General features: G+C 40.8%; 1 protein-coding gene across 1 annotated transcript in view; it reads right to left on the bottom strand.

Annotated features, from left to right (window-relative positions):
- Positions 1-14,019, bottom strand: part of LOC149080859 (uncharacterized) — a 55,478-nt gene that overhangs the window by 19,830 nt on the left and 21,629 nt on the right. The window contains exons 11-15 of the mRNA XM_089237536.1: positions 13,586-13,723; positions 10,022-10,165; positions 8,410-8,556; positions 827-942; positions 646-695 (exon numbers count right to left, since the gene is read on the bottom strand). Coding sequence (XP_089093662.1) covers positions 646-695; positions 827-942; positions 8,410-8,556; positions 10,022-10,165; positions 13,586-13,723 — 595 coding nt within the window. The remainder of the gene's footprint in view (positions 1-645; positions 696-826; positions 943-8,409; positions 8,557-10,021; positions 10,166-13,585; positions 13,724-14,019) is intronic.

Genomic DNA, 14,019 nt, shown 5'->3' with positions numbered 1-14,019 from the left:
TGAAAATGGGTGTTGCCATTCGAATTTATTGAAATTTTGTTGTCGCTGTAACCGCAGAACTAGGTTTTTGTTTCTCTCGTCATTCTCGAGCACATCCTCTGAGAAACCCCTATATCTAGAATTTCATTCGCATTTGTTGCTTTTGCGGCCGCCAGAGGCCCGAATATCGGCGCAGTCATTTTATGAACCCCCCCTTATAATATTTTTGATTCGACATATCTTAATACTCCACATTATATTGAACGTGGATACAAAAAATCAATGCAAAAGTCCCATAAAGAGTCCTATCTTGGGGCAATGTCCAAAACCTTGTCCTATGAGAGGCCCTGTCTCTGGAACTGGCAAAGAATAAGACACGTGGAAGATACGTCGTATCAAAAATAAGAGACAGGACCTCTCACAGGACAAGGTTTTTGGCAGTGTCCCTAGGCAGGACTTTTGATGGAATTTCTACATTGATTTCCTATATCCACGTCCATTTTTTTTTTATAATTTATAAGGCTTCCCTGTTCCCTGATAGGAATACAGATACTGCAGAGGGCAGCAAAATGCCTATGCTCGGCCTTCCATCTGACGCCCATGATGGCACGAACAGTTCGAAGTTAATAATCTGGAATAAAGTTGACAAAAACGTTCCACACTTACCGACATCTCAACACGTTGGCTTTTGTAAATGTCTCAAACAACAGCTTCATCTGAAACATAGATAAGCATATAACTGAAATGTACAGAATTTTTAATGTATTTACTGTTCAATACAGGCGCCAATTGGCTCCGGCGCAATTGTAAATAACCGGAAACAATTGATGAGTAATATAACACATACGGAATCGGAAATGTCGATTTCCAGTTTTCGCAAGTCTACGTCGTCATTTGGTGTCCTTCTTGACCTCCTGTATTTAGTGGCGCTGATCCGCAGGTCGGCGATGTATGAGTAGCGAGCTATAAAGGAAACATAAAAGGATCGTGTTACGTTCTCGATAGCATGAAAAATCATGTGGTTAACGATGCACATGATAGTCGCTTTCTGCTTCTCTGGATCAGCGGTGCGCAAACTTTTCGAAGCACGACCGCCCCCTTTTGACCAAAAAATGTATCGGCGACCCCTACATAGGATGACCATACGTCCCGCAATTCTTACATAGGCAGACCATACGTCCCACGATCTTCACATAGGCAGACCATATGTTCCGGTTGTTAGGGATATTTCGCTTCTTTGCCAATAAACGTGCTGAAAGCACTTTTTGGAACGCTTGTTTCGATTTTAATCAGGTGATATTGACTTCCAAAGATATCAATTTTTTTTTTAATATCATATAAACATTTACTTTGTTTTTTGATGTTCCTAAGATGAAAGTATAGCGAGATGCATGGCTCCTTGATTTTCGTATACAGTGTGATTAAGAAAGAATCATCCGATTTCAAAATAATTCTACACTTGAAATCGACCATTTAAAAAAAATTCCCATAAACACATTTCCACCCGTGTATTCACATATTATTTATCATTCATATACACTTACGATTACTAAACCATTACATGCACTTCATCCACATTCCTCTGCGGAACTTCTAACGAACTGGTACGTGTTGGAATGTGCGTGTCCGCGCTGTGAACATACCGTGACATACGTTTTTGTGTAATGCTTGTTATAGTGCTGCCATCTGCCTCCTATTTTTCGAACTGTGAGTGAAGTATAATGACTGAAGATTTTACTGTTGTAGGTCTGTTGCTCCATGTATCATTCGCAATTCTTTTGTATCTTTTCATAATTGCATTGTTGTCTATATGCTCATATGTGTATAAATATATAAATAGTTTTTGTGGGCCCCACTCGTGGCCTGCAAGCGATGTGCGTCTGTTCACCTGCCCATATGTTCCCCCATATCTTTCTATTGATATCATTTCAGTGATATATATTCTATTGATATGCAAACACTAATGCAACAAGTGGGGAAGTGTGTGTTGGAAGTTGTGAAGTTGTATGAGGGGTCCTGCTGCTGGTTGGCTTGTGGCAGTGTGGCCTGGTGTGGGTGATTTTGCTGGTCTTGGATGTCGTTAGATTTTTCCACCGTGGCCCACGTCTCCTAAGACGGACCAGCTTATATCGCCTAGGGCGGGGGGCCACGATTGGTCAGTGGCGATCATTCTGTGTACACCGTGTTTTTAATTTTTAAGAAATGTACAATATTGAAATCGGGTGATTCTCTCCAAGTCACCCTGTAAATGTAGTAACTCGATATCGTCCACCACATACCACGAATGTACAAATTTTCTTCTTTTTTTTACCAGCTGTTTCGATACCTTGTTTTGATAGCTAAGTTGTGCCTGAAATGCGAATTGGGAAACACACGTTACAAAACATTTTAGGAAAATAGCTCCCACGGGTAGAGTGAACATTCAAACGTCATTTCCCACGTTCTTTTGTATTTTTTGCACGGACAGTGCACATTCGTGATTTTGGCATGACGGAGCCGATATATTGGTTATAAAACTACATTGTATGATACATGGTAACTAGCTCAGCTGAATAAAGGCTTTCTTAAGTTTTGACAATTTTTTAAATAAAAATGAATTTCTTATTCGGAAGTTTCTATTTTGGAGAGTCTCTCGCGATATTGACGTGACCCCCCCCCCTCCCGCGGGGTCGCGACCCACGGTTTGCGCACCACGATGTAGATCACTTGATTCCCAACGTGGGCGTTAACGCCCCCAGGAGGCGATGGAATGCTCCAGAGGGGCGGTAGAAGCTACGGGTATAACATAGGATTTTATGGGTTAGATTTCGATGGGGGCGATGGGAGAAAAAAATTTCTGAAGAAGGGGGCGATGTGTGTGTGTGGAACAAAAAAAAGGTTGGAAAACTATGCTCTAGATCAGTGTTTCCCAACCGGTGCGCCCCGGAACTCTAGGGTGCCGCGAGATATTATGGACATGGATCAAAAAATATATATTACAGTCCACTTAAGTTCTTAAACTAAATTTAGTCAAATTAATTACTCTCATGCACGACAGACTTATCGGATAAGTCACCATCTGGTGGCAGTGTCATCAATGTGAGCTTTGGCATGAGTTAGGTCTGGCTGCCCATATACAGCACACACGACCTCTAAAGAAAGAGGATTCGTTGGATTTCTAGATAATGGTCTAGGGCGCCCACCGGCAAGTGAGAGGACGTGGGTTCGATTCGCGCGAGTCCAATTTTCTTTCTTGAATATATCTTCGTATCAGCCAGCTGTCGAAACCTTCGTAGTAATAAACACACTCCTTCGAATAAGCTGAAAGACCTCATTTGTCAATACAGTGGAACTTCGGTTAACGAGCTTAATTCGTTCCGCGAAAGTGCTCGTTATATGAATCAAACTCCCCATAGGAAATAATGTAAACACGAATAATTCGTTTCACAATTATTCATTCACATAAAAATGACTAATAAGAACGGCATTTAATCAATAATACAATGCAATAATAATAGACCCGGAGAAGACTTGTGAGGCAAGTAAAAAGATGAAATGGGCATGTTGAAGGTGGAAGATTCGAATGATCTAAATACATTCAAAATATATACAACGCCTCCACCACTGTGACGGGAAACGAGGAAACAAAGCCTCCATCCTCAGTGCTAAGCAGTTTTGCTTCCCTTTCTTTTTACGGAATATGCCATGTATACATACACAGATGAAAACACACAGAGCCTCCACTGCGACAGGAATAACCAGAGCCTCCGTTCACAGTGCTGGGCATTCACATTTCCCCGTACTTGGATAGAAATGCCTGTCTAGTATGCTATTCCCATATTGAAGCTGTCGAAAATTTTGACCAAATATCGTTATCATGACCACCCCTTTCAAACTTGATGCCCACCCCAGGCCGTTCAAGGGTGGGCCCACGTATTTAGACGGCACTGACAAAGTGTTCCGGAGTCGCCCGTACTTGGCTGAAGAGAAGTAAAAACTCATATATTAATTACATCCAGAAATTGTAGTACCAGATCTCATCATGCGCCCATCTATAGATATGAGGGCTCGCGGATTTAAATGGTCCTGGTTCCATGTTGTGCGCATTCAGAAAGTATTAACATTTTCTCCCACCATAATGCACTTGAAATCAATCACCTCTCTCTCTGCTCTTCTTCCGCATTTGTCGTGGTTCCCCTTCATATGATTTTCACCTGAGCTTCCCCCCAGAATATCCAAGAGACGCTGGAGGGCCATATGGCACCCTGTAAAGAACCTCTGCAATCTAATAACATAAATCATTGATCTGAAATATCTGCTGCCACCTACCGAATAAAACGAATATGATTTTTCAATTGACATTGGTAAAAGGTTTTTAATTGGTGAACTATATTGAAAAAATAATATAATATAATATAATAATATATTTTTATAAACAATAATATTTATTAAATTATCAAATTTGTTTCAAAATTTTAACGGTTGATGTTTATATGAAGTAAAATAATATGATTTTGTTTGCAAAGTAAAGCAGTCGCTACCCTTGATGAAATTTATTGATACAAATACAAATACAACGCCACAACAGGCAAATTGCCCAACGAGGTGGCTGACTTAAGAACATCATGGATCCCCTACCTACTACTGCTACACCACACATGCACACCCCCCCCCCCACGGAACCCCCCAACGAATCGGTACATGCGGGAATGTGCGTGTACGTGTAGTGCAACCTGACGTATAGTTTGTTTCTGTGTAATGCTTGTTATGTGTAATGCTGTCATCTGCCCCCAGTTTTACTAACTATGAGTGAAGTGTTATGGTTGAATGATTTACCGTTGTAGGACTGTTGCTCTCTGTGGCGAGACTTTTTAACGGGGAGATCGGCTCGCATTTGCGCCTTGAAGTTGGGAACCACAGAAAACCAACTTCAGCCGACCACCACTGTGGGGTTCGAACCCGGATCCTCGCATCACGAGTCCGGCACTATAACCACTCGACCACCACAGCGGCAAATTGATATTATATTACTGTACACAAACATGAACTGATAACATTTTTTCAGTAACTTGATAATTTTATATATATATTATTGTTTTTTAAAGCATTATAAATATGATAGAATATTTTTTTTTATTATTTTATTACGATATTCAGAAGTCGATCAGCAACTTCAATATGATAGTTATAACAATTCATTACTCAATTCATTACTCAATATAACAATTTCATTCGATAGGTAACAGCAAAAATTTTAGTGACATGATTTTATGTTATATAATACTGCAGTAGTTCGGAACCTGGTTGCCATGTGGCCCGTTTGTGGCCGTGGGATACTCTAAAAGGAGGCCGGAGATATAAAGGGGGCCACAAATAAAAAGGGGAGCCACGGCAAGTGCTGAAGGGGGCCCACACACACACACAGAAATTTAGGTGAAGAATTAGATTTTTCGAGTGAAATAATATAATCAGTCATATATACTGTACATAAGATGTACAGTATATATAGTGTAATAACGCCGTAAACAAACGTGCGATACGACATAATGTATACCAATTAACTTACTCTAAACAACGAGAGAGAACAGGACTATCTCGTGTCGGACGATTAACGGACTCGCTGTTTGCATTCTTATTCTTTTTGTGTGTTTTAAAAAGAACGTATTCAATGACGTTTGCTTTTTGCGTCCTTTTTAGGATTTCTCGGAGATGGGAAATTGCATCGTCGCTGGGCAGATCTATTGCTTGCATTACTGTGCTTCTATTTCATTGGTACTTTCCTACAGAATTTTGCACGGATTCCCACATTTTACACATCTCTCTGATCACATTTGAAAAGTGAGGGACTCGTGGCGTCCCAAGCAGACGACCAAAAACAACAGCAGAGAGTCACTACACACGAGACCGTGACGGTCAAAAAATTTCTATGCCTGTCTTCCTTTTTTTATTAACCAAGATAATTATTATGCGTCGTCGTAATAAATGTTTATTCTGAAAACAGTGACTCCGTAGACTTCTCACTTTTCAAATGTGAAATTTCTTCTCTTTCTTCCTCAGAAAAAGATACCTTCAATATAAGCTCTTGCTGTTGCATGCAATGGAGGTCCATCAATTCGTCAACTCCTGGCCAAGCAGAATTTATATAAAAAAAACAAGCGCACATACGCGCGATTACAATGCGACATCTAATTTCGTGTAATAGTCACGCTTAATTTTGCCAATGAGGCACGCTGACCGGACACTGTAGGGGAGAATATTGCCTATAATTCCACAGTACGTGTGTGCACGAAAGCGAAAAAATCATCAGCTTAGTTGTGAAAACGTGACAGTAAATAAACAAAGCGCAAAACTTTTGCTCGTTATGCGAATTGCTCGCTAACCGAACCACCCGTTAACCGAAGTTCCACTGTACTTAGCAAAAGCGTATGTACTTTCCATAGTTTTCCACTGAGAATTTCGACTGGATTGTCTGAACATTTGATTTCGCAGACAGTGCGGAGGAAATAGATTTCACTGCTCGCGAACGAGATGAATTTATTGATCTTTGCGCCGATTCCACATTCAAAGGTTAAGTTCGCCGAGAATGAGGCGTCGGTGGCTGCTTTTTGGCTTGGATTGAGAAAGAGGAGTATCCTAATCTAATGAGGAGAGCCATTAACACACTTTTGCAACATCATACACATACAAGCAAGATTTCTCTGCTATGGTGACTGTGAAATACCAATCAAAAAATAGACTACTACCATTCGACCGTAAATGAACCTCGTACACATTCCTCTACACAATTTCTAATGAATCGGTACATTCCGGAATGTGCGTGTATGTGTTGGGAACATAACGTGAAGTTTTTTCTGTGTAATACTTGTCAGGAGATACTAATATCGTTGTTGGGGGGGGGGGGTTTATAGCCCCGTTCACATGCGCAAATATTGCGGTAGTATTAGGAGTTCTAGCACCCGCTTTTGACGACTTGTTTCCTTCGTAAGGAGAGAAATGGGGAGCAGTCGTCGGTGAAAACTCTTGAAACGGGTTTTAAACCCGCTTTTTCTATTTCCCACGTGAACGGGGCTTATGTGTAGTGCTGCCATCTGTTAAGAAATAGAATGCAAGACCTTTAGGACAATTTGCGTGTTTCATTGCCAACTGTAAGGCTTGATTTCAAGTATCTGTTCACTACTCATCAATCACATTAATGGTTAATCAAACAAAACTCTACTGATGTATTTTTAGTGAGTGATTTTTTTGTGGTAAACTGTATTCAAGGAAGGGTGCACCAAGTCGTTAATGTTATTCCCAAGGGTGCCGAGAACTTCAAAAGTTTGGGAAACACTGCTCTAGATCATAGTTTCCCAAAATTTTCTACCCATATCGCCCCTTTTTCAATTTTTTTTCTTCTCGTCATCCCTCCCCCACAACCCGTAGGACCCTATACTAAACCCTAAGCTACTACCACTCCCCTGGACAATCTTTCTGCCCGGGGGCGATATCATCCACTCTGGGAAACACTGCTCTAGATCAGAAATGCTCAATTTTTTGGCCACTTCATTCATTTGAAAACGTGCCGTGAGCCACTTGAGTTACCTGGAAATGTGTCGGGGACAATTAAAGTGATCTGAGAATGGGTCGAGAGCCACTCAAGTGATCTATAAAAATGCAGCGGACCTCTTAAATGATTCTGTTCTTGCGCTGCGAGCCACTCGAGTCATCTCGAAGCGTGCCGCAGGGTACTCGAGTCATCTGAAAATATGCGCAAGTCACTCAGGTGATCCGAAAGCGTGAAGCGATCTGGAAATGCATCGCGAGCAATTTAGGTGATCTGGAAATGTACCAAGGGCTACTCCAGTGATCTGTAAATGTGTCGAGGGCAATTCTGTTGATTTGGGTGGTCATATGAATTATGGTATGAATTCTGGTGCACCTTACGTGATCTATAAAAATGCAACGGGCCGCTTAAGTGAACTCTAAAATGTGTCTCTGGACACTTAAGTGATCTGTAAGTGTGCTGCGAGCCACTTAAGTGATCTGTAAGTGTGCTGCGAGCCACCGAAGTGATCTCGAAGCGTGTCGTAGAGCGCTCAAGTGATCCGGAAGTCTCGAATGATCTGAAGTCGCAGGCCACATCAGATCACTCGAAGGGCCACATTTGGCCCGCGGGCAAAGGGTTGAGTGAGCATGTATGCTCTTGATCGGGGGGTTCTTAAACTGTTCACCTGCAACCTTTTTTTAAAAAACCAACGAAGTTTTCTTGAAAATATCCTTTGTTAAACGGCTCCGGGGGGGGGGGGGCTCGCGGAAAAGTATTGAATAGGGGGGAAAGGGGTCGCCGCGGGTGGAAAAAATTTAACAACCCTTTGCCCTAGATGTTTCCTCCCGATAGTCTCGCGACCTTCATCTGTCTTTCTACAAAGTCACAAAATTTGTATGTGTATTAATTACATTAGTCACTCTTACCAAGAATATTGCAAGGTCCTCCATTGCCATCGCTGGAACTGAAGCCCGGTGGGCAACGGCACTTCATTCGGCTGCCGCTGTGGTCCGTCCCGCAGACGGCTCCCAACTTGGAGCATTCCACCTGGTGATCCGGATTCTCACAGATTTCTGTTGAAATTGAACAGTTTCGTTGAACATTATCGGGATGCATGGGGGTACAATGTTAAATTATATTAGTAAATTTATAATAAAAGATATATTCAGAAGTTGTTTAGGCACTTACATGAACCAATGTCGCCAAAAGCGGGACCTTTTAGGCCCGTTGAAGTATTTGGCTAAATCACTAAATCTTCAAAATACGGATTTTTGTAAGATCTTATTGAATTATTATCAAAAACCTTAAAGAACCCACGGAAAGTTTCCTTGTAAAGCTATGGTAACTGTTTACATGTAGGGCGTGATAGGGTTACCATGCCATTGATGGAAAGGTTTTGATCGGCATCGTACATTGTTGCTATACTATCTGCAGGGTTCAGTTATATACATAACCGGTATTCAGGATATTAAAATTTTTTTTTAGCAGGGATTATACAGTACGTAAATATCGTGCATATCATACTATCTGCAGGGGTGATACAGGGCATTGCATTGTTACTGTGCAATTTGCAGGGAGGGAGTTAGACCACCACCTCCTAGAGATGGAAGGCCTCCGCACTCTGCTTGTGACGTCAAGTAAGTAGTCCATTTTCCCTCAGAATATTCAGGGGGAAAAAAATTCCCTGCTCGTGCCAGTGTCATCATTGTGAGGAAAAGAAATGATCGGGCTCAGAATTGGTGATTTCTATGCCCCACATCCAATCACTACGCGGTATTTGTGAGCCAATCAGGAAGATTCTGCGCCAAAATAAGAAGAAACGAAATAGGATGCTGTGTTTCAAAACGTAGCAAACTTGCTAGGTAGTCTGAATGACGTTTATGGCAAACAGTGCAGAGGCCTTCTATCTCTAGGAGGTGCTGGTTAGACAGGGCATTACATTGTTACTTCGCGATTTGCAGGAGTTATAAAAGGTATTGCATTGTTACCATACAATTAGTAGGAGTTGATAAAGGGCAGAAAATTGTTGCTAAATCGTTTGCAGGAGTTATACGGAGTATTGTATTGTTACCATACTATTAGAAGGAATTGATACAGATCACTAATTAGCAGGGGTTGTGTTTGGCATTCCATTGTTACCACATCATTTTCAGGAGTTATAGAGCATATTATGTTTTGTTACTATTCAATTCGCAGAGGTTATACAGGGCATAATATTATTGCCATACAATTAGCAGGGGGTTATACAGGGCATCGCGTTGTTATATTAACCGTTTTCAAGGGTTATGCAGAGCATTATATTGTTACCATGCAATTCGTCGAAGGCATACAAGGCATCACAGGGTTAACTTACCATAAACAAGGCTTACATATGTTTGTCTTTACAAGATTTATACATGGTATCGAACAGCATTATAAGCCTGCCACTCCACTAACAGGATTCCCGTACGGGGCATTATAGAATTACATCACCGGCACAATGGCATGCATTTGTCGTTTCTCTCCCTCTCATTTTGTAAGAAAACTCACATTGCATACCTACGCATTTACCAAGGACCATCTCTGTTCCGGGTGGGCAATCACATCGGTATGCGTCCGGACCAGGCCATTCTTCGACGCATCGCGCTCCAATCTGCGAGCACGAACTCCAGCCAACTTCCCCGGTTTTGCACATGTTGCGGGCTGAGCAAATACAAAAAAAAGGTTTCACATACAGAACAGCAGAAACACTGATTACAACATATTCATGTAATTTCATGAGTGGGATATTTCTTTTTGTTCTAAAACCCCCTAAGTATCGCTGCGCATCCACGGAAAACAATAACCACAGTGAATAGCATATGAAAATAAAACTTATAAATATAAACATTGCATTTTAAACATTTTGAGTTGAGAGGAATTATTGATGATCAATCCTTTGCCAGCTCATACAACGAAAGTGATAAATGACATGCATCATAACAAAAATTATGTATGACACATTAACAAAAGCAATGAAAGAGATCGTAACAGAAGTCGTGAATTGTATCGTAAGAAAGTTGCTGAATGAAACCGTAAGAAAATTATTCAAAGAAAATTATTCAATTATTCAAAGAAAATTATTCAATTCATCACAGAAGTAATGAATTACTCCATCACAAAAGCGATGAATGACTCCGTAAAGAAAGCGATGGGTGAAACCGTAACAAAAGCGATGAATGAAAACGTAATAAAAGCCATGAATGAAACCTTAACAAAAGCGATGAATGAATCAATGAGAAAAGTAATCCATCGACTTAATGAATCGGCGAATAAAACTATAACCGATTCGAAACCCACCATGAATTTAGAGATGGAATTTAGGATATAGCGACAATCACGGCAAATGGTGAGGTATGATCAATCAACGAAAGCGATGAATGACTAATGATGCAGTGACAGAACTATGCCAGCACCATGATAAAAGACCATGGTGGTGCACGCGGGTGGATTGGGTGACATATGAAGTGGCCATATGATCATCGTTTTACAGGACATAACAGTATTTTTCCTCATTTTTGGTCGTTCTAACTTTTTTGGAGGCATGTATTCTTTGTAGCGCAACCTGCTTTGATTAGTGATAGTCACTGTAAAACCACTGATAAATATAATTCGCATTAAAAATTTCATAAAGATAATTATGACTATAAATATTCATCATCTCACACATTCGTTGCATTCATTCGGGAAATACATTTTAAATCACTACGATTGGCAAAAATGTTTTATTTCTCGCCATTTACAATTTTAGCAACAATCTATCCATTTTTACCCCCACAATGGGCGACTTTTTGCCGATGACTATGAGACTTGATAATATGTAAACGTGACTTGCAACAGCCTTTTATTTCTCGCCAAACAGAGGTTTTCAGCAATAAACTGCCAGTTCACTTCTCACGATTGGCGACTTTTTTTGCCGATGACGATAAGAATTCGCACTGTAAATGGCGGACGTAGTTTTGACGGAAAGTTCAATAATGTGTGATTGTAGTACAAAACCGATGGAGCGAATAAGCATTGTAATTTCAGTAGGTGACGCCTTGGAGTTTACAGGTGTAGTAAACACAGAATATTTCGGTATTTCAGCCATTTCTTTTCTGTTTTTTTGGTGGTCGATCATAAATTATCTACGAAGTCCTTGAACAAAATCTCGCTCAGTGCGGGTCAAAGAAAGGAAATGTCGAGACTCTTATCAAATCAAACATTTACTTTCATTTTTGCCCCCCCCCCCCGGGATAGAAACAGATATACAACAATAGTAACGACTTATCTCGTCTCTATCTCATTAGAGATCAACACTGACATCAAACAAGGAAATTGCATTCGGTAAAATCCCTAAAACAAATTCTGCTAAGGAAGCTGCCTTTACAATTCAATTTTTTTTTTCTTTTCAGGCCTAAAGTTCCCACCCGAATCCTATAATGCCTACCCCCCAGGGCCCGGTAATAAAATAGTTTCGGGGCTCTTGGCCCGGATTTTATATATAGTATATCTCTCTTTTCTGGAGAAAGGCAACCGGCATCGAAAGATTCTTGCATAACCACAAAAATTCTGGATTTACAGATTAAAATATACAGGAATGCTGAAAAACATAATATTTGCCAATGAAAATTCAAAATCAAAAGGGAAAAAATCCCGGAATTAATGAGAAAGAGAGAAAATCCCAGAATCGAGAGAGAGAAGAAAATTCAGAATTAATGAAACAAAAATCGACGGAGAATTCAGAATTAATGAGAGGAAAACATCCCAGAACTGATGAAACCTCAGAATGAATGAGAGGAACAAAAACGTGATGTCATGTGAATTTTTACTCTTGGAAATTTGTAAAACATTTTTGTGTCTACTTGAAGCCTAAGCTGCCGCCGCCCCTTATAGCCTGTCGACCGTGTGCACCGCACCCCTTGCGAAACCCTCGCTTGAACCGCCCCTGGATCAGATTCTCACTGATGAAAATGGTATCGATAATCTTGATTCTGTGTTCTTTACAGATGAAGCCTGGTTATGTGCCGTTAGGTCTAATGACATGATGGTAATTCTTCACGAAAAATTTTCGGACACCGCTTTATTTCAAAAAGGATTGTGGCCACCGCGATCATCGGATCAGTCACCCCCCCCCCATTTTTTCCCCCCACGGGGACACCTGAAGGCAAATGTATACAAGAATGATGTATACTGATTGAAAAAACGCACTTGCCCTGAGAAAAAGTGGCCACAGAAACCGGGAATACGCGCTTGTATTCATGCAAAATGGTCATATTTTGACATTTTGAAACAAAGTTTGTTTCTGTATCCATAAATGTTGTTTCATTCATTCTAATATAGTTTTTGATTTATTTCTTGATATCATTTTAAAATAGAATATTTTAGAACGGGTTGCGTGACATTTTGGAATCAACCTGTATAATCATTGGAACAGCGGTCTACGTCGCCACTGCGTCTGAGTTAAGCCGACACCTTCTATGGCAGAGAGCCTCCGCGCGAAGCTCGTGACGTCACCGAAGTCACCCATTTCACCTCTAAGGCTATAATTTCACCTCTCTACAGTCACTAATATATATTCCAAAAAATTTAAAGATTTCACTTATGTCGGCCTGCTATATCCATGGGCGGCGATACGGGTGGAGCATGGACACTGCCCCCCGAGCGTCAAAGTTGAAGTTGGCTGATCTAATGTATATATATATATGCATATATGAATTGACATCAACATCGTGCCCTTCCCCCAGGCTTCCAAGTCTATCTCCACCTATGCTTCAGTGACGTTAGATCTTCTCGCGGAGGCTTTCTACTATAGTTGTTGTTGGTTGAGCCGAGTTTACCTAGGAGCAGGTTTTCTGCGTCGCGTGCAACGTGAGGGTGAGGAGATTGGTTGAGTGAGTTCTGCATTGACGGTAGACTCAAGTCGTGGACGATAGATAGGTCTAAGTAAGGTAAGTAATTCATAAGTAAAGCCAAGTAATTCATAGTACGGATTCAAATAAAACCGAAATTATTAAGAATTAAAAAAAATTTTACATATATATATATATACATATACATATATACGTATATATGTATATATATATACTTTATATATGAACTTACGTGCACAAGTGATGCCATCCTCAGACAACTGAAATCTTCCTTCGCAAGAACATCTGAAATGCTTGCCGTCTTCCACGGAAGAGACACATTTGTCACCGGGACAAATCCCTCGTGGCAGCAGGCCAGCAGTACACACGTCTAAATAAGAGTGATAATTATGTAGACACGTGGACGCATAATATTTATTATCAAAATTTATTACATCAGTAAATATATCCAGTTCAGAGGCACCGAAAACATTGAGGGGGTTGGAAGTTGCCAGCTGTCCCGTATAAACGGGACTCAAGTCTTGATGCGCAGCAGAAGGAGTGGTGAGTTGCATTGTATTTTCGTTAATTATTCCCCCCCCCCTAAAATTTATTGGGGGGGGGGGCCTCAGACAGCCTCAGCACCCTACCCAGGTTCCTGTTCCCATGATCCAGTTCATGTAAACA

This window comes from Pholcus phalangioides, unplaced genomic scaffold (assembly GCF_987345545.1).
Source record: "Pholcus phalangioides strain wild (caught in Gottingen) unplaced genomic scaffold, Ppha-v1.0 ptg000010l_1, whole genome shotgun sequence".
In the NCBI taxonomy this organism is placed as follows: domain Eukaryota; kingdom Metazoa; phylum Arthropoda; class Arachnida; order Araneae; family Pholcidae; genus Pholcus; species Pholcus phalangioides.
The sequence above is the reverse complement of the archived record's forward strand: the minus strand, read 5'-3'. Positions and strand labels throughout refer to the sequence as shown.